We start from the raw sequence: 21,019 nt of genomic DNA, 5'->3' as shown, positions 1-21,019 counted from the left end.
TCCTTTGACTTGTTGTTGCAATCCTTCAATTTTTTGAATTGCTAAACAACATCATAGCTGAAAAGGCTTGGTTTGCCATCTAAAGGTGGTAGGTCAATAACTTAATTTGATATAAATCTTTAATCAATTACATTAATCCTCTCCTTTCAAATTAGGTTCACGCTCGTCTTAACAAATAACTCTTTCTCACGATTTATTTTTTTTTGTTTTTTTTGTTTTTTAATAAAGTCTGACTAACCTTACTAATATAGTGAGGAAAAAAGCCTTACTAAACCTCATCCACCATCCAAAAGATCTCGAAATTCGTTAAATAAGATCTTGAGATTTGTTAAAACAAGTCCTTAAGATTCATAACAAATCTTTTTGGCTGGATGAGGCTTAGGAAGGCTTTTTTTACTCTCTATGTAATCTCCTTCATTGTATCCACTTGGTGGCCGCTTTTTATTACTAAAACTTTTGTTGTGGAAGAACACGTTGTAAGAAATTTTATTACTTTTATATGAGTCCCTCGTGGTAGATGTCCCACCTAAGACGTTAGTATGTCGTTTCTTCTTTGGTCGCACGTGTATGGACTCTTATAGTCAATACTTCATCCTTTAATTTGTCGAGTCCTTTTCAGGTTCAGGGATGTACTTTTTTTTTCACACACGTGAACACTATATCAATTTGATTGGTGATCTGGTGGTATTTGATTTAAGTCCCAAATCAAATCTTTCAATCTTTGGAGTCAATCAACTTGTTTGTTGGTACATCCATCATATTTTAATTTTTTTAATAATAATAATAATAATAATAATTCTAGCCTGAAACCACATTAGATGATTGAGATTTTTCAGAAAATAAATCCTTAAGAAATTTGTACTAATCTCTAGGAAATATGTGTTTTATTTATAAAGTTTTATAAACTAAGATCAAACTGGTACTACAATCATATCTAAATGTCTGATTTTTTTTTTTTACTGTTGATAAATTTGATTCCCTGCTAAATGGTCAATTTTTGTTAGTACAATATTTTATAAAATAAATAAAATTAACTGAAGAAAATAATATATCGGTGTTTTTTAAATTTTAGAAATTTATACTAATCTTTAGGAAACATGTGTTTTATTTAGAGTTTGACCAGCCTTATTAAGTTAGTAAAGATTTCACTTTACTAAGAGTCCTTGGACTCACCTCATGACATCCAAAAACATGATCCGATTCTTCAAGATTGTAGAGGATAAAATTCTATGAACTTTGAAAAAAAAAAAAAACAGTAATTTTTCATTGTTGAATTTCAATTTTTAAGTTTGAGAGTTACGTGGAAGTTCAGTATCTATCCATTTTCAAAACTTTGGATCAAACTCAAAAGAAAATGTTTTTAGAATTTTTTTTTTATATCCAAGTTTTTAGATGAAAGTATTGGATTACTCAAGCGATAATCCATTTGAGCAAAACCACCCTTGGTAAAGCTTAAAATCTTACTATGTTAGTAAGAGAAGTGTTTCACTTTTATTTACAGTGTTTTTATAAACTAAGTTTGGAGTACCAATTCTCCGATCGTATCTAAAATGTCTAAACAAATTTTTTGATAAAATTGATTCCCTTGTCAATTTTTGTTAGTGTAAATTTTTCATTAGAAAAAATAAAATTAATTGAATTTTTTTTTTATCATTTTTCAAAATTTCAATAAAAATAAATCAATTCAACGAAATTGAAATAGGATCAAACCACAAACTTACCAATTAGACAAATTATTGGTCCAACAACGGGTTCAATTTTTATTGTCATTGAAAATTGATGGAATTCAACCTATTTTACTCTATAGATTATTTTGGAGTAGGGATTTGTTGTTAACAAATAAGGGTGTTAAGCTATTACGTCAACAACAAACAACCATTTGTGCCCCAATAAATAAAATTTCAATAAGTTAATTACCTTACCCACATTTATTTGTGTGGTTTATCGTGGTATTTCTACCTTTGGGTGAAACTAATCCCACGGTCACAATCACCACCCCCTCATAAATATCACCCACATTTGTGCTTGATTTCACTTTTTTTGTCCTTCTGATTCGAGCTTCAAATGTTTTGTTATTTGAGCTTAAATTCTTTTACTCTTAATATTTTTTAGATTTATTTGAGGCATGATTTTAGCTAAATATTTTAAGAATAATTGCACTTTTAATTACGAATAATGCTGAAGTAACCTCAAGATTGAACCTCACATCATACATCTTAAAGTGAATTGTACGAGACTCATAAATGCTTTTCCTTGAAATATGAGTGAAAAAGCATCTATAATTTCTATCCATTTTCACGTCAAGATGTGTGATATGAGATCTAATCTTAAGGTCACTCAAGCAAGACTCTTTAATTATGTCAATTTTATTAAAAATATAGTTATACATGTTGTATGTAAATTTAAAAAATTTCCATCAATTTGAACATGAATGCAGTTGTTCCCAACTTTAGGCTGTGTTTGGATTGAGGGAAGGGGAGGGAACGGAAGAGAAAATTTACAATTTTCTCTTCTTTTCTCCTGTTTGGATTGTTAAGTGAGGAGGGAAGAGAAGAAAAATGGAGGGAAGGGAAGGGAAAAATGATAAAATTTTGTTCCCCCCAAAATCGGAGTGACGAGGAGGGAAGGGAAGAGAACATATTTTCTATTCCAAAATTGCCCTCACTCTTTTATAAAATTTCCAAAAGAAATAGATATTGAAGGCTCTAAAAGAAACGATAATGCTTTGACAAGCGTGCTATGCATGGCAAGGGTGCCATCAAGGTGAGTCAAATCGAATGGTACTTTATTAGATAAACGGTCCAGATTTTTCACATCAGCCATCCATGTGAAAATAAAAATCCATCTTCACAAATTTTCTTATTTTTATGCTCATTTCCCTTGCAAATATAAAGTAATAAAGTTGATTAGATAGCTTGCGAGACACTAAATCCTATCTCATTCAATTTAAAATACATTTTTATCTTTAAGTTAGGAAAAAATTTGAAGTTTTCCTCTAAAAAATCATAAGGTTTCAACTTTCTTCTTTATTGAAATCTTCTTCTGATATTTTAGACTATGAAGGGTATAATAGTCATTTGACAAGAATAATTTCTCTTCTCTTCTCTTATGAATCCTATCCAAACAAAAGAAACTTGATTTTTTCTCTTCTCTTCCCTTTCAATCCAAACAAGGTGAAAAGAAAGTAGCCTTCCCTTTCCTTCCCTTCCCTTCCCTTTATGAGTTTCCCTTCCCTTCCCTCCCCTTCCCTCAATCCAAACACAGCGTTAGTTGCAAAATTTATTTATTTATTTATTCAAATTATTACGGCAACCTTTGAAATTCACCATGTCGACTTCCAAGTATTCTAAATTCTGTATTATTGTGTGGCTTCAAACATCGAATCGACACTCAAAAAGCAAAACTAGTAGGTGGAGTGTCAAGGGCTGTCACTGAATCAGTGGGTCCCAATTAGGGCTGTCAATGGATCAGACCCAAAATCCGATCCATCCCAATCCGATTTCTTTAGATGATTGAGAATTTGGATTCCAATAAATTAACGGTACGTGACGGGTGGATTGTGACTGGTCACAAAATTCTCCAAAGTTTTCCATAAGTACATAAAATTCTTAAAATAAGGGACTGACCGATTAAATCAAGAAATTTTACCATTCACCCCTCAAGATTTTATTTTCTTTGACATTTAAATCTCAAGACACGATGTGATTTTTAGAGAAGTTGAAGATGATGGATTTTAGTCAGAAATCCAAAAACATAATTTGTATATTTTCCGATTTTTTTTTTACAACTTTCCTCTGGCAGGGCAGCTCAAACCAACATGAAAGGAGTTGTCTTATGTATAAAGTTGGTGTGTGAATAGAAAATGGTGCCACCATAAAATTGATCCATTATAAGAAAAGGAGTAGGAGTTGGTGTGAAAATAGTTCTCATAATTTTTATTGCTTATTATTTTCAAAAAAATACAACAACAACAAAAAAGAGACAATTTTTGTAGAAAAAAAATCCCTCAATTTTGGACAATTTGATAATAGCCCATTTAGTAAAATTTTAATTTCTTAAAAATCTCCGAACCTCATCTCCCACGATTAAATGCCTATCTGTTTGTTTTCATAAAAAAATTTGAATTTTTGACATCCCAATTGAGTTTCGAAGACTCCATTCCGTCGATAAAAATTTAGAAGGAAGAAAAGCCATTTTCAAGATTTTTTTTTTTATTAATTTTTTTTTATGAAAAATGATTCTTTTGGGTTGAAATCATCTAAACAAATTGTTATCTCAAATTTTTAGTTGACCGTTCCATGTATTTTAGTTGAAAAAACTCAAAAATTGAAAATGAGTGAATTTTACCTATGGTGAACCCGACAGTAAATAGTTGGTGAGTTCAACGGTAAAAATTGTGAACTCAACACTAAATAAAAAAGCATCGAGTTCGACAATAAATAAAAAGTGGCAAACTCGATAGTAAATAAAAAATCGGTGAGTTCGCAAAATAATGAGGGACCATTAAGAAATAAAAAATTTACTAAATGTCCTATAAAGCTACCGCGCACAACTTTGGTACTATTTAGAAATAAATCCCTCCGCCAGGGTCCTTAAAGTAATTTTCCTAAAAAAATATGCAAGACCATTATTTTGACTACCCCAAAATTTCATCATCCCAACAAACCTCCAAAATTTATATTTGTTTCAATCATATTCAAATGGAATGGAATAATTTAACTATTTTAAGGCAGATATCAAACAAATACACTTTTTTAGGTGAAATCTTGCAATAATGGTAAGGTTTGTTGAGTATTGGAACCAGCCTTTACCATTTGCCGACTACAAAGAACAAAATAAAAAGGAACAAGAATTATGTGCACTCCAAGAAGGTTTTATTTTCAAAATTTTCTCCAATTTTTGCCAAATTTACCAGATTTTCACTAATTTTTCCCTCATCAAATTATTCAAGAATCAATGTGTTTGATAGTTTTTGCCATTTATATAATAAATTTCACACCTCAAACTATGTAACAAGATACTCTATCTTCTAACAATTTGGTACTAAGTGCGCCTCTTCATGACTAGTCGTCAAGATGTCACACTTTTTAATAACAAGGTCTTATTCCAAATATTTGGCTTTATCTAATTCCTCCATTCTACTTTGTCAATGGTCAAGTGTTTTGTCATTGAAAGTAAATTCATATCTGCTTTCACCATCTCCATCACACTTTTTAATTCAAGCAATTTGTTTTCAATTATTACTTACATAATGTTCTTAAGTTTTTAATAGTCTATATAGCTAAATACATCATTCCTCGGTTTAAAGTTTCATGCCATCTTAAAATGTTTTGGGTAACCAAAACGTTGTCTCCAAAACATAAATGTTTTTTTTCACCTTGAAATGTCGCAAAACGTTTCAGTCAAGAAGACACTCCTGGATTTTAAATCCTGATTCCAAATATTACTACTTATTGAATCATGGATTGAAGAGAGAACTCTAAAATTAACACTCTCATCATGTTCCATAACAAAATTGGCAACGACGAAATACAGCATTTAGAGTTATATTAAGTTTGAGAATCAGGTCAAATTTTGTCTCATTATTTGGATTTTGAGATAGTTCCTGGAGACCTCAGGAAGCACTTTTTAGATGTGCAAACCAAAAGGAACAAAATCAGACAGCTATGAAGCACAATTATGAATAAGGAAATTTAAACTTCAGTAATACAGCAGCATCAAGGCAAGGTGAAAAATGTCATATAAATTTTTTATAAGTATATCAGGTATCTGAATTGCACCCACAATGGGGTAATATTATTCAATGGTACATATTCAACCAAATTATCCGTCAAAATATTTTTTTCGGGCCCAGGTGAGATGACAATACCTTCACCTTAAGCCTACAGCAGAGACAAACTGAGGTTTGAATCCTTATCAAATGTGAGTGTGTTTGAAATATGTCCATTAGCATCGTTTGTGGTCCTGGTTTCCCAAAACAGATTAGTACTTGTGCCCAGAAACACAAGTGCACGTCAGACATCTCACCCACGCCAACACATGAAATGAGCTACTCGGAACTTGTTAATACAGTCATACAGCCCAAAATGTTGAAATGAGATGATTTTGTGAGTAATATCCATGCTCACCAATGATTAACCCTTGATTTGACTCCATGTGGGCCACACAATCTTACGTTATCTAGTATGTCAAAAAAATAAAAAAAATATAACCTAACCTGACTATACGTGAAGGAAAGCAACTTAATATATATATATAATTGAAAAGGATAAAAATATCCTAACCTTATCAATCCACACACTCATTATTGTCCATAAGCTGTTGTGACCTGCATAAATACATCAAAACTAAAATTAATTTTGCAAATTTACATGATATTAGTGATCATTCTCCTGCATAGCAGATATAAATTACTATTTCTTCATTTGGGGAAGGTGGCATATTGATGCGGACATCCAATCTATGAGGTGGACTCTGGGTATGGCACCCTTCAAAGTTTCAGATTGAGGGATTGGTGGCACTAAAGTGGCAATATTTCTTTCTTTTTCTGAGCTTAGACCTATAGTTCAGCTGGTTTGACACATTAAAGCAACTTCAAGGTCACGGGTTCAAGTCCAGCATACCCATCGATATTTTTTCTTTCTGTTCTTTTCTGATTGGATGGCTCCTCAACCATGCAATCGATCACATACTTCCGAACATTAAAAAATTGTTTTTAAGGCAATGAACACATAAAAGAATGTTGCTGACAGGATGACAATGGACTTGGAAAGAAGGTCCGTACAACTTCTAATGATCCAACCAAGAGAGGACACTTTGATTAGACCATCCGTAACAGAATTCCATCCAATATCTTTCGATATAATTTATTGGTTTATACTTTTTTACCAACTTACATTCTAGATTGACTCTTGTGATAGTGGAATCTATACAGTTATAACATACAATTATAATTATTAGTTCCTAAAACTGTAGAATTAGAGAAGAATTTGTATACCAATTGAGATACATTCATTAGCACTAAATGTAGTATGTATTATAACAAAACAAAATACAAAATAATAAACATTAAGGTTTTCTCATTGTAGTTTTTGACAACGTGAATCGACAATCATTGTGTGGAATAAAGAAGTTTTTTGAAAAATGGAGAATATTGTTACATGGTTGGCGAAAAATTACCAGATTGAAGTATGATCAATTCCAAGCCCATTGCAGGTAAGTATCATTCCCTTGAATCTGGTTAGATATTCCTATATAAACATGATAGGCCATCCCCACTGATCAGGACGCATCAACATAACTCTACTCAAAATCAATACATGAGCCTAAATAAATTTAAATTGGAAAATCTAGGCAAGATGAGACTCCTTACCGGCAATGTGTATTTATCAATCTCATAATTTCCAGTCAAATCATAATCAAGTCGTTTAACTGGATCACTCAACACTGCAAATCAACAAGCAACTATAAATTAGCTTTTTCCAAGATTGTAAAACTATCAATCTTTTTTATCTAGAAATCCAAGCTTTTGGCCACTTTTTTGCTCTTGAATAGATAGTTAAGATAACAGATCAATATGATTTTCTCAGCTGTCCCCAAGGTCTAGTTCGAATATAAAAAACACAAGAAAAAGAAGACAGGACAGTCCTATCATGATCCTTGTAGGCACTCATATAAGATTCAAGAGAATTACCTCTGTAAGCTTCATTAATCTTTTGGAACTTTGCAGTGACAGCGTTATCACCCTTGTGTTTGTCGGGATGCCACTTCTATGAATAGGAAAAATTTTCATTTTAGTTTTGTTTGTAGGTTCTTTGGTGCATTTAAAGAACAAAATATTTGTTATGAAGCATAGCAAAGTGTGATTCAAGAAGGTAATCAGAAGGGACAGATTACTGACCAGTGCAAGTCTACGATAATTTAATCTGATTTTCTCATCTGTTGCATCATAATCAACCTCCAATACTTTGTAGTAATCCTTGGCATAGAGAAATTTTTTTTTCAGAAAAAACATATTAGGGAAAATTCATGTATTAGTGGAAATACATAGTTTGAACCACATACCATAAACAAGATGGATGAACATATAGCACACATGCACAGGGCGGGACCCATCATTTAATGTGTTCCAAAGAGACGATATTTCTAAATCTGTATAAGGAAGTGTCATGGTGCCAACTATTTAACTAAGAGTCTTGTTGGAAATCAAATGGTCAGGGTCAATTAAGTTGTCAACATTAGTAATTAGAGTTCATGAGATTTTCTCAAGTACAGAAACATGTGACTAAGAATTAGTTTCATACATTTCTTAAAAGAAGTAGTGTCACTGAAACAAGCCTCCTAAATCCATTTAAGTAGGTGTCATGGTGAAGTGAAGGAGTAGCTTATTTGATATTTTCTAGTGAAATTTTCTCTTCTAGCTTGGTCGGATCCAATAAGTTATTTATTGCATTACATTCCCTCAAGTTTAAGACAATCATAACTATAGGAACAAAAAATATTTCATCCCTAGGGATTAACAAAGCTACTAAATCGAGGCAATTGGATTCATTTCAATCGGATTCAACCGAACAAAATTAACATCCGCCTGACTGAAAACATAAGAGGGTCGGCTAGGAGCCGACCCCTCAACCCCCCCCCCCGATCATACTTTGAGGTTTGGTCTCATTGGCCAACTAATGTGGAACACAAATCTATCAACGGTCAAGGGTTTAGACGAAAAATTTGTAATTATTTAGGTTTTCACTTAATTGGACTTCAGATTTATCGTTTGGGATTATTTTAAATTAAATTTTTTATAAGTTTTAAGTGGTTTAAGGACTTTATTTTTATGTTTTTTGGGCTTATTTTCATATTTTATTGGCCCATGGTCCTAGTATAATATTTAGGGGCAGTTTAGTAACTTTAATGTCTTTTATTTAAATTTATTAGGATTTGAAAATCAGGAGAGAAAATTACGAAAGTATGTTATTTATTTGGTATTTTAGTTAGATTAGGATTCTTGACTTTATTTTCTTTATATATAGATGGTATTAGATTTTTTTTAACAAAGATTTGACGAATAAAGAATGAGTTTCTTTCAATGAGTGAAGTGAGTTCTCCAACATTCTTCGTGTGATTCCAAGGTTCTATTTGTCGACAATAAATTTGACAAATCTACCTCGAGATTCGTGAAATAAGATCACAGAAGAATTTCTTAACTTCTGAAGAAAGGCTTTTGAGCTTGATCTTCTTTAGAGGTTTATGTAGATTTTCTTCTTTTCGGGTTTTGCACTTTATCGATTGAGAATGATTTCTTGAATTTTGAAGGGCTTTTAAACTTGATCTTCTGTAGAGGCTTATGTAGATTTTCTTCTCTCCAGGTTTCATGCTTTATTGGTTGAGAAAGATTTCTTGACTTTTAGAGAAGGACTTTTGGCTTGATCTTCTCTTTAATCAAAGTCTAAGTCTCTTGAAGAGCTTTATTTTGTCTCTGGAAGAGGGCTTGAGAGTTTCTTCTTCTCTAGAAAGAGAGCTTTTGTCTTCTTAGAGAAAGTGATTTTCCTCACTTTTTAATTGAGGGAAACTTTGGTATTTATAGACTGAAGGATAATTTAGCTTTCCAATTATGCCCCAACTTAAAGAGTTTTGATTGGTTTATTTAAAGGCTAAATTCGTCCAAATCCAATTTTAAAGATTTTATGGATTGTTTGTGGGCCAAGCTCATTTATTTGGGTGTAAAGCCCAATATTTAATATAGATCACTTGGAATTATAGGATTATGGACTTTATCTGCAAAAACTTAAAACTCAATCTTTAGAAGACTTATGTCCAATTAGCGGAGTCCAATTTGGATATGTGAATCCATTTATGACTTTTACGGACTTTATTTTAATTTATAAAATTTGTGAGGACTTTCACAAATTTTCATTACCCACAAATTGTTTGACAATGCTCCTCAGCACAAGCCTAAATTGTTTGACAATGCTCCTCGACACAAGCCTAAACTATTGGCGATGTTTCTCGGCACGAGCCTAAATTATTTGACAACACTCCTCAACACGAGCATAAACTGTTGGCGACGCTCCTCGGCATGAGTCTAAACTGTTCGACAGCACTCTTTGACACAAGCCTAAATTGTTGGCGATACTCCTTGATACAAGCCTAAATTGTTTGCAACGCTCCTCAACACGAGCCTAAACTGTTGGTGGCACTAATCAACACGAGCCTAAATTGTTCGACAACACTCCTCATCACACGGCATCTTTAGCCAGTTGACGTTGTCCGCTCCTGAGCACCATTAATAAACAACTGCTTTGGAGACTAGCCAACCGACATATTGATGTCTCTCATCATGTGGTTCTTCTAGCCAATTGACATTGTCCGCCCCCAAGCACCACTGACAAATAACTGCTTTGGAGACTGGCCAACCAGTTCAACAAGTGGTTCTTTTAGCTAGTTAACGTTGTCCGCCCCCAAGCACTACTGACAAACAACTGCTTTGGAGACTGGCCAACCAATGTATTGATGCCTCTTGTCATGTGGCACTTCTAGCCAGTTGGCGTTGTTCTCCCCCTGAGCACAACTGACAAACAACTGCTTGGGAGACTAACCAACTGGCGTGTACATGTCCCTCGTTATGCAGCGCTTCTAACCAGTTGACATTGTCCGCCCCCAAGCACTACTAATAAACAATTGCTTTGGAGACTAGCCAACCGACATATACAAATCTTTCATCATGTGGTTCTTTTAGTCAATTAGCATTGTCCGCCCCCAAGTACCACTGATAAATAGTTGCTTTGGAGACTGACCAATAGACATGTACATGTCCCTCGTTACGCGGCCCTTCTAGCCAGTTAGCATTGTCTGCCCCGAGCACTACTAAGAAACAACTGCTTTGGAGACTGACCAACCGGCGTACATATTCCTCATCACACAAAGCTTCTAACAAGTTAACATTGTCCACCTCTAAGCAGACTAACAAAGAGATACTCCAGAAATTGGCTAACAAGGGTTATCAGTTCCCAATCTGTACTTGTTACAATTAATCATAGAAAAAAAAAAAGAGGAAATATGCGGAGATGATAAAGTTCCAAAAAAAAAAAAAAACAACAGAAGTTAGGGAAAGGAGAGCATAGATATTACGATATCTTCTCATCTACTGGATCTGTTTTGGATGCAAATTGTTACCACAATCATCATCGATCATTGCCATTTGCTCATTTACAAAGACTTGTCTTCAAGTAACTAGCCATCTAATTGTGACCTCTATATCAATGAAGATTGGTGATGGTGATTGTGGTGTTGATCTCGTAATCAAAGTGATTACATATCATGGTGGTGGTTGGCATCACCATAGATCTGCATGACTGTAAGCAATAAAGTAAAGCAGCACCACACATCAGCCATCAACCATCTGTTCTTCTTAACCATCACTACTCAAAAGTTCATATAAGAGATTCGGCTTTAGTGTTTCCCTAGCCTGCGACACTGCCGTCAAATCAGCATCTTATTTTTTTCAGTGTTCATTAAATTTGTGGGGTGAAGATATAAAAGTTGAAGTCTTACACACTTACATGCGTGATTATATAGAGTTACTGTGTGATAAGAGAGAAGACAGGAGGATGTCATCCAATACCACAACATTCAAGATTTTATGGAAAAAGATAAATTCAAAAAAAATAATAATAAATAATAATATCTGTTTTGGGACTTCATCCATCATGTTCTAAAAAAAAACAAATCTGCTTTCTTTTCAGACTCTAAAAAAAGAAGAAACATATAGAGTGAGAGGAGAGGAAAGAATAAAGCAAAAAAATAAAAGTTAAAAACCGGGGAAAGGGGTGTGGGCCATACGAGCTGCTTGTGAGTGTCTCTGCAAGAAAAAAAAAAAAGGGCAAAACAAATACAAGAGGAATAAGAGAGAGATGAGATGTCCCTTAGTTGGGAGTCTCTACAATTGAAGAAGAAATAAAAGTGGAGAATCAAAAGAAGAGAGATGCATACATGTACGTGTTTAAGTTGCGAGTAGTTGTCAATAAAAGAGTCGAGAAAAGAAAATAAATAGAAAAAGAAGATTGAGGAAGTGGAATTGGATAAGGAGAAAGAATAAGACAATAGAAGAATTAGTGTTGGTGAGGGATTAATGTTGCTGGAAGAGGAGAGACACATAGAAGTTGTAAAAATAAGTAAGATTCCAATCTTACTAAGGGATGTTGACTTACTTTCAGGCATCAAAAAAATATGATCTGGCGCCATATGCTTGTAGAGGACAAAATTCAGATTGCCCTTAAAAACAAAGATAAATGTTTGGGTTTGACCAAGGTCAGAGAACTCTTTTCCGGTATCTCTCATTTGGTCTTCTCTTGTGCCTTCTAAAATTTCCTTCTTTGTGTGGCTTGCCTCCTTAGGGAGGACTCTTACTTTGGATAAGTTGATTTCTGGTGAGTGGATCACTTCTAATTTTTGTCCTCTTTGTAAGACTGATGGAGAGTCTGTGGATCACACCCTCTTCACTGCTCTTTCTCCTGAGGTATTTAGTAGTCTTTCATGTCTTTGTTTCATGTGTTGGGTTTTCTCAAAAAACTTCTTTTTGATGTTAGAAAGTCGGGCTTTCAACGTCTTCTCTTAGAGAAAAAAACACCTTTGGACTATCCTTCCTTCGGCTATGGCGTGGGGCCTTTGCATAGAAAGAAACAACAAGGTGTTCCAAAGCAAGGAACAATTCACATCCGGTGTACATGGAGATTTTAGGATTGCTGTTTTTTTGGGCGAAGTTAAGCAAGGACTTCTCCGGATTTTCGTTTGAAGACTTCGTTTTTAGATGGGATAGCTTATGTAACTAGCGAGCTCTTTGTCCTGTCTCTTCCTGTTTTTGCTTTCTTTCATGGAGGCTCTCTCAACCCCCCTTGAACTATCCTTCTTTTGTTATTATAAAATCTTTATACTTATTAAAAAAAAATGTTCAGGTTTGATCCAATGCACCCAGGGTGCATCAAGTTATGGGTCTAAGCATTTGGGTCCAATGGACCTTGGTAACTCTTATCCAATCCCAACAATTAGTATGGATCAGCCCACAATAACCTTTACCAATGCACAAAGACCACGTGCCACTTGAATCTTCCCCATTTTATTTATGCCCTCCAAACTTTATATCATTTGAAACCTGGTTCACAATAGCGTTGGTCGACCCATAAAGATAATGGATCTGATCTTGCTTCATTGGAAACTCACAATCATTCCCAACCGGATCCACTAGACTTACCCTTTCAAAAAGCCACTTTGGTGTTTTGATTTCGTTAGAAATAAACGTCGCCACAACATTATCATGATCATCCACTTTGAAAGATGGAATTTTCAACTCCCCAAAGCAATTTTGGTGATCAACCACCTTGCTACTGGTGAAATGGGTAAGCATCAATATCAAATGGAGTGGTGCCTCCTCAAAAGTGTTGTTCTAGAGAAAATAAAATTTGCTTGGAGTCCATCACTAAGAAATTTGGAGTTTGAGGTTTGGAAAAATTTCTAAGCCTAGCAATTGTTTCCTTTTAAAACCTCAAAGTATTTTGAATGAAGATTGCAAGTTGAAGTTACACGTCAATTCCTCCAGGATTAGATGTTCCCAATTCGCCAAGTAAATCTTGGAGAAGACCAAGTCAAAAATACGGATCATGATGTTCGACTTAGACTAACATGGAAATGCCATTAAAAAAAAATCCATCTTCATTGCCGGATTCGTACTTCTGTCAAACATGATCAATAATGCACCACCATCAGCTCCACTTTTGACAATGCATCCTTGAGGGGGCATTTGTGGGCATCAAATTTTTATGAAGGCTTTTACAAAATAAATGAGATCTCTAAAGTCATAAATAGGCCACACATCCAAATTGGGTCCATTGATTGGGAATAGGCTTTCTAAGGAGTGGGTTTTGGGTTTTCGCAAATAAAGCCCATGATCTAAATAAAATCAAGTGATCCACATATTAAGTACTAGGCCACAACCCCAAGTACATGAACTTGGCCTACCAACAATTCATAGAATCATTAAAATTGAATTTGGATGAATTTAGCCTTTAGATGAATCAATCAAAACACTCTAAGTCGGAGCATAATTGGAATGTTAAATTATCTTAATTTTATAAATACAAAAGCATCCCTCATTTGAGGGGATCTGGATTATTTTCTCTCAGAAGCTCTTAAGCCCTCCCTCTAGAGAAGAAGAAGCTCTTAAGCCCTCCTCTATAGACAAAACAAATCTCTCCAAGAGACTCAGACTCTGATTAAAGAGGGATCAAGCCCAAAAGCTCTTCTTCAGAAGTCAATAAATACTTCTCAACCAATAAAGAACGAAGCCCGAAGAAAAGAAAATCTATATAAATCTCTAAAGAAGATCAAGCTCAAAAGCCCTTCTTTAGAAGTCAAGAAATCCTTCTTAACCACTAAAGAACGAAGCTCGGAGAGAAGAAAATCTACATAAATCTCTACAGAAGATCAAGCTCAAAAGTCCTTCTTCAGAAGCCAAGAAATGATTCGCAACTAATAAAGTGCAAACCTCAGAGAGAAGAAAATCTACATAAATCTCTATAAAAGTCAAGCTCAAAAGCCCTTCTTCAGAAGCCAAGAAATCATTCTCAATCAATAAAGCGCAAAGTTCGGAGAGAAGAAAATCTACATAAATCTCTACAGAAGATCAAGTTCAAAAGCCCTTCATCAGAAGCTAAGAAATCATTCTCAACCAATAAAGTGTGAAGCCCAGAGAGAAGAAAATTTACAAAAACCTAAGAAAATCAAGCACAAATAAAATCACCCGTCATTTTTATTTTTGTACTTGACTGTTAATCAGATGATAGCATTGAGATATCTATCTCCTTTTTCTCAAAATCAAAATAAAATCATATGCGATCTTATTTCACAAATCTCGAGGTAGATTTGTTGAAGTTTATTGTCAACAAATTTCTGGCATGTTCAATGGGACAATCTCAACCTCATCTTTCAGTCAACTACAAAAAAAAAACATCAACCAAAGTATCAATGGCATCTCGCAACGTCAACGTTATCACATCTGTTGTTGTTGAGAAAGGTAAGAAAATCATTTCTTCTAACCTTGAATCTATGCAGGTTATCGATCGCAATCATCATATAACACGAACAATAACAAAAACTGGTAGTTTCAAACTAGTTAGACTTGATATTCTCTTTAATCGAAGTCTGAGTCTCTTGAAGAGCTTTGCTTTGTCTCTAGAGGAAGGCTTGAGAGCTTCTTCTTCTCTAGAGGGAGAGCTTTTGTCTTCTTAAAGAAAGTGATCTTCCTCCCCTTTTAATTGAAGAAGGCTTTGGTATTTATAGACTTAAGGATAATTTAACTTTCCAATTATGCCCCGATTTAAAGAGCTTTGATTGGTTCATTTAATAGCTAAATTCGTTCAAATCCAATTTTAAGGATTCTATGGATTGTTGGTGGGCCAAACTCATTTATTTGGGTGTAAAGCCCAATATGTAATATGGATCACTCGAAATTATTGGATTATGGACTTTATCTGCAAAAACCCAAAACTCAATCTTTAGAAAGCTTATTTCCAATTAGCGGAGCCCAATTTGGATGTGCAAATCCATTTGTGACTTCTAAGGACTTTATTTTAATTTAAAAAATTTGTGAGGACTTTCACAAATGTTCATTGCTCTCACTATCTTTTCTATCATCTTCTCATCTTTCCCTTTTTTTATTTATTTATTATTTCTTAATTTTTCTTGAAATTTTGAATTCTTGAATCTATCAAGAATCTTTTTTTCTTAATTTTCTGTTAATCCTTGTTGTTCTTGATTTTCTTGATTCTTGGGATTGTGGTCATAATTAAATTACCCTATCCTACTTAGGGGTGCAACTTGGTCCGATTCAAACCGAGAACCGAACCAAACCGATAGCTTTGTGGTGGTTTGGTTCGGTTTGGAATAAGTTACGGTTTGGTTCTGGGTTACGAAAATGGAGAACCGATCAATTTGGTTCGATTCTCGGATCAAGCTTGTATAGAACTAAACCAAATCGAGAACCGAACCCTTATGCAATATATATGTGTGTGTGTGTGTGTGTGTATAATAATTATTATGAATTATTTTAGGAGTTAAGAAATAGATTGACGATCTTTTCTAGATAAACTAATGATTTTTTATGGAAAGATTAGTGTTTATTTGTATGAAATTTTATGTTTATTACATATTTGTTTTTTCATTAAAAAATGTTACTTATAATTTATAGAACATTGGCAACCCATAGAACCAAACCGACTTTAGTTTGGTTTGGGTTGGTTTGGTTCCAATAGAATTTGGTTCGGTTCTGGTTCTTATTTAGTGGAACCGACTTATATTGGTTTGGTTCCAATTAGACCTCAAACCGGACCAAACTGAACCAAGTTGCACCCCTAATCCTACCCAATCCAAAACCAAATTCCTTAATCCCTTATTTTTCTTTTCTTCCCTCACTGTCCTGCATCACTAACCCTCCTATTTGATTTCACTATAGGTTCAGCCCCCTTACCTAAAGGAGTGCAATTGCATAACTTGACTGAGTCAACTCGAGAAAGTGAACAATCGCCAAGTTGGAACAATTACACATTTAAGATCATTCCTCATGTAGATTACAAAAATCATGCGAAGCGGGTCTTCATTATCATCAAAGCATCATAGACTTTATTACAATAAATGCTAAACAACATCGGGGAGTGGTTACAACTAAGTTTTTACCCTCATTAAATAGCACACTCTATAAAGAGGGAGGCTTCTCCTACTCAAACCGAAAGGCCCAAGCCACACAGAATTCTCTGACTCTTATTATCTTCTCTTAGCTCTGCAATTTTCATCAAGTACTAACTTTATCGTCGGAGGCTCCTTGATCAGCATCACACGAGCGAGTGTCTTTTAAGGTAAAGATGAACGAAGAAGACGATTCAAAAAGGAATGATCATCAGAAAAGACGGCCGCAAAGAAGCATTAATTGTAGTATGGATATTGAGGAGTGGGAGACTTGAAAAATCCCCCACAATAACCATTCTTTCTACCGAAGAAAATCTATTTGCAATACTCAATTACAAGCTCTCCTTAGTCCAAGAAATCACCCAAAAGCTTTAGTGAACCCTATGTAATGTTGTGTCAAACTTCAAACATTAGTTAAAGTGATGAGTAATTGCTAGTATTATTACCAAAAAGTATCAAAAGGTTCACTTGGAGAATAATGGATGTAAGTTGAACATCTTTAATAAAGTTCAGTGTGTAAGTTTAGTGATTTTGTTAGTAGTTGGAATGCCTTAATTAAAGGAACTTTGGGAAAAAAGTGCTAATTTTATATACTTTTGCAAGCTAAAGAGGTTTCCTTCACTCAGTTGTTTATGTACGGGGTCTCCTTTATCATCAGGGTTCTTCCATCTTTCTTCTTTATTAAAATTCTCATTACTGATTTTAAAAAAAAAAAAACATCTTTAATTAACTTCGCTAACAAATTTCATTTTTGGAAACTTTAGAGATACCCAAGTGATTGGTCTTCATATAGGACAACAAGATATGCTTAAGGAACCAAAAGATAGCCCATATCTCTAGGATAGGATGGGGAAGGGCGACTAGATTATCTTTCCCCTTTATCTTGACCTTTTCTAATCTACTTCTAAGTAGACATATATTTGGTTATTTAAGAAGAAAAACACCATTCTCTAAACATTTGTCATTGTTTTACACTGTGTCACACTCACACATCAAACATGAACTAATACCATTTTTTATATTATTATAATGTGCATCAGCTTATTTAGATGTATTCTCTCTATATAGTATGCTTAACATCAACACGACAATATGGACATTATGGCATATCAAGGTTTTTGGGTTTAGTGTGTGTCAGTTCGTATATGGCATGAACGCATGTGTTCTTACGTGATCTCTTGAAAACTAACCAAATATCAATAGCCAGCCCATATTGCATACTAGCAACATTTCTGATCTTCCTATTCCTTTTGAAAGGTCCAAGTTGATCTCTCAACAAATTAATTATTCCAGCTTCTGTTGATCATGGGGAGGATTATTTGTGACCTCTGACCCTCTACTTGGAAGCCTCAATTGTTTTCCAAAGGCAAATTCAACCAAAATATTTCGCATATCTTCCTAGAATGCTTAGTGAAGTATAATTAAAATGTCACTGACAAGAAAAAAATCCAAACAATACACTTGGATACTAAGTGAGTAACACCCAAGCATCACTTCTTGGGACACTTGTAGTAACAGCTGTGCATGTGACCTATCAAAAGTTGAGTCTCAACAACCAGAAAGTGCACCAACAGAAAGATATTCTAGAGGTAGGACTTTCAATTGCTCCAAGCTGCCGAGATGGCATAAATGTCAACCAGCATCCTAAGTTGGTAAAGTCTTGATACCAGTACAACGACCTGGGTTCAGAACCCGCCTTCACCCACTCATCACTAACCACTAACTCACTTGTTAGGGCACCTCAACCAATTTTTTTTTTTTTGATGAACTTCTCAAATCAAAATAAATCATCTATCATGAATCAAACTTATGAGTAAAATTCATTCGATTCCTTGAACAAGACGTCAAATTAGAACACACAAAAAAGACAAAATAATCCCTCCCTCCATGCCCACTTGCTGAAATTGTCAACTACCACACTACAAACTTGGATATAAATCTGCATGAATGAAATGTGAGCAAAATCATAATTTCTGAAGAAAAAAAAAATGGAGAATCTAACAGACAACTCAACAGTTTGGATTCCTTACTCAAAAATTGATTTTGATTGAAGTTTCAAGCAATGTTGTATTAAGCAGAAATCAATATAAAGAAACCCTAGAATTCAAATAGGGCTAATTTGGAGAGATTTTTCGCATATAAGGAGATGAGTTGGGAGTTTACCTTGTGAGATTCAACCTTGCTTTCCATCTGCTAAAATGCGCCGTAGGTGGAGAGTTTTCCTTGAGAAGAAACTTCCACGTACACACTTCATTGGTGGATACCTCTCCCACCAAAGGAGATGAAGTGAAGCCCCAAAGAATCTAAGGAAATTAAAGATAAAAAAACAAAAAAATCCTTGAAATTTAAAAAGAAAATTAATTGACTTTCTGTGGTAGGATTTTAAGATGAAGAGAGAGATCCAATGTCCAAACACACCACAACTTTGGAATAGTTGTCATGATTCAATCTCTTATTTTAGGGTGATTTAGACATACCCCCTCCAGCTTTTGGTGAATATTTGAGATACCCATGTATTTCAAGCTGATGACATGCCCCTTGACTTTCATTGTACTTAAAATACTAGCAAACTTTCTGACCTCTATGCTCTCAGTCTACTTGACTCAGTCAAGTCAAGACAACAACTCGAATTGATTTGAAGAGGTCAAATAAATACTAGGGTACAAGTCGGTTCGGTTTGAAGTCAAATTAGAATCGAATCGACATAAGTCAATTTCACTAAATAAGAACCAGAACTGAATCAAATTCCATTGGAACCAAACCAACCCAAATCAAATTAAAGTCAGCTTGATTCTACAAATTGCCAATAATTTATAAATTATAAATAATATTTTTTAATGAAAAAATAAATATATAATAAACATAAAATTTCATACAATAATCACTAATTTATATATAAAAATCATTAGTTTATCCAAAAAAATACTAATCAATGTCTTAACTCTTAAAATAATTCATAATATATATATATATTACTAATCAATGTCTTAACTCTTAAAATAATTCATAATATATATATATATATTGCGTTAGGGTTCAGTTCTATATAAACTTATTGATTCTCCATTTTCACAATCCATAACCGAATCACAACTTGATTGGTACGACTTTTTTCTTGGACAAAAATATCATTTTTAATTGATAATAATTTCCTTTTATATCCTAATGCATGTTCATCTCTCTTCAACCGATCAACTTCTCTCTAGAACAACACATCTCACCTCTTCAATGTTCGTCTCTTCCACTCCTCGTCAACTTCAGTTGCATTTTTATGATTTTATTGATTTTTTTTTTATGGACAAAATCCCACTACCATAATCGGAGGCATACGAAGCATCAAACCTATCACTAGGGGAAAGCCCCTAACTTTTATTTCAAACAGTATGGAAAATTAGAGTAGTTTTTGGCTTTTTATTTTAGTGTTTTTGCAGAAATGGGGGAATTTGCGTGCATGACGAGGCAACACCACATTACATTGATTCAATCGATTAGCCATCTCATAATTAATTGTTCCAAGGTCAGTTTCTATCCCATTTTATAATCCAATTGTTAGCCATTTCATATTCTATGTCTTCTAGAGTTTTTCTTTTTTTCTCAAATATTTTTCAAGTGTTTATCTTCTACCATAAAAATAAAATAAAATAAAAAAGTGGAAAGAAAATGAGTTTTCATCTGCCTCAAATTTTTTTCGTTTTGTATGGCTACAAAGTTAAAGAGTTGGATTCTTCCATTGTTCTATTTTAGTCTATCTAATACTTTCTTATGGAGAAGAATTATAAGAATATTTTTAATGGAACATTTATCATTTAAGACGCACTTTCTGTACTTGTAAGTGTTAGAAAAATAGAATTTGAAAATAAGAAAAAAATTATTCTGAGGTACATAGTACTCTATGTTGTCTTATAGATAACAAATGCCTCCACTCCGATTAAACATGAAGATGCAGATGGGTTACTGACGAACTTGTCCTCAGGATACAACAGAGCCCAGTTTTATCACAACTGTATATTTCCTCAAAATTTATACTATTTTGAGAAAATCTGTTACACAAAATCTCAGATACACGAATACCTCTTTTTGTAGAAAATTTTGAATTATTTTAAATTTTAACATAATTAATCTTTATAAATAGATAACAATTACAAAAGTCATATACATTCGTAAATGGATTAAGAAACTCAATAGGTATGAAATCCATTGGAACTACTAGGCACCTATTCGGATCAAAGAATCCGTTAAGCACCCTGTGGGTCCTTTCGATACCTATTAGATCGATTTTGGTGCCTATCCA

General features: G+C 33.9%; 1 protein-coding gene across 2 annotated transcripts; it reads right to left on the bottom strand.

Moving 5' to 3' along the window:
* Window positions 1-5,714: 5,714 nt before the first annotated feature.
* Window positions 5,715-19,152, bottom strand: LOC147391526 (Chaperone DnaJ-domain superfamily protein). 2 transcript variants are annotated; one of them, XM_086458173.1, is made up of 8 exons: window positions 18,892-19,152; window positions 8,065-8,151; window positions 7,901-7,978; window positions 7,694-7,769; window positions 7,373-7,446; window positions 7,180-7,250; window positions 6,285-6,328; window positions 5,715-6,180 (listed from the first exon to the last, which is right to left on the bottom strand). In XM_086458173.1, exons 2-7 carry the CDS (start codon window positions 8,116-8,118, stop codon window positions 6,289-6,291), a joined length of 393 nt encoding a protein of 130 aa, XP_086314299.1. In that variant the 5' UTR covers window positions 8,119-8,151; window positions 18,892-19,152; the 3' UTR covers window positions 5,715-6,180; window positions 6,285-6,288. The 2 variants fall into 2 exon arrangements, with proteins under 2 accessions (XP_086314299.1, XP_086314300.1); XM_086458174.1 differs by lacking the exon at window positions 8,065-8,151 and having other exon boundaries at window positions 5,718-6,180; window positions 18,892-19,150.
* Window positions 19,153-21,019: the final 1,867 nt, after the last annotated feature.

This window comes from Akebia trifoliata, chromosome 11 (genome assembly GCF_017979445.1).
Source record: "Akebia trifoliata isolate Shusen 1 chromosome 11, ASM1797944v1, whole genome shotgun sequence".
Taxonomy (NCBI): domain Eukaryota; kingdom Viridiplantae; phylum Streptophyta; class Magnoliopsida; order Ranunculales; family Lardizabalaceae; genus Akebia; species Akebia trifoliata.
Note: the sequence above shows the minus strand (reverse complement) of the source record. Positions and strands in the feature narration are given on the sequence as shown.

What these genes read in the sequence shown, in the direction of transcription:
- LOC147391526 (XM_086458173.1), bottom strand. Translation starts at nt 8,118, where the DNA reads ATGATGGGTCCCGCCCTGTGCATGTGTGCTATATGTTCATCCATCTTG. An exon ending in GTTCATCCATCTTGTTTATG is followed by an intron (nt 7,979 to 8,064) that starts GTATGTGGTTCA and finishes CTCTATGCCAAG; the next exon opens with GATTACTACAAAGTATTGGA. An exon ending in TTGATAAATACACATTGCCG is followed by an intron (nt 7,251 to 7,372) that starts GTAAGGAGTCTC and finishes ATGTTTATATAG; the next exon opens with GAATATCTAACCAGATTCAA.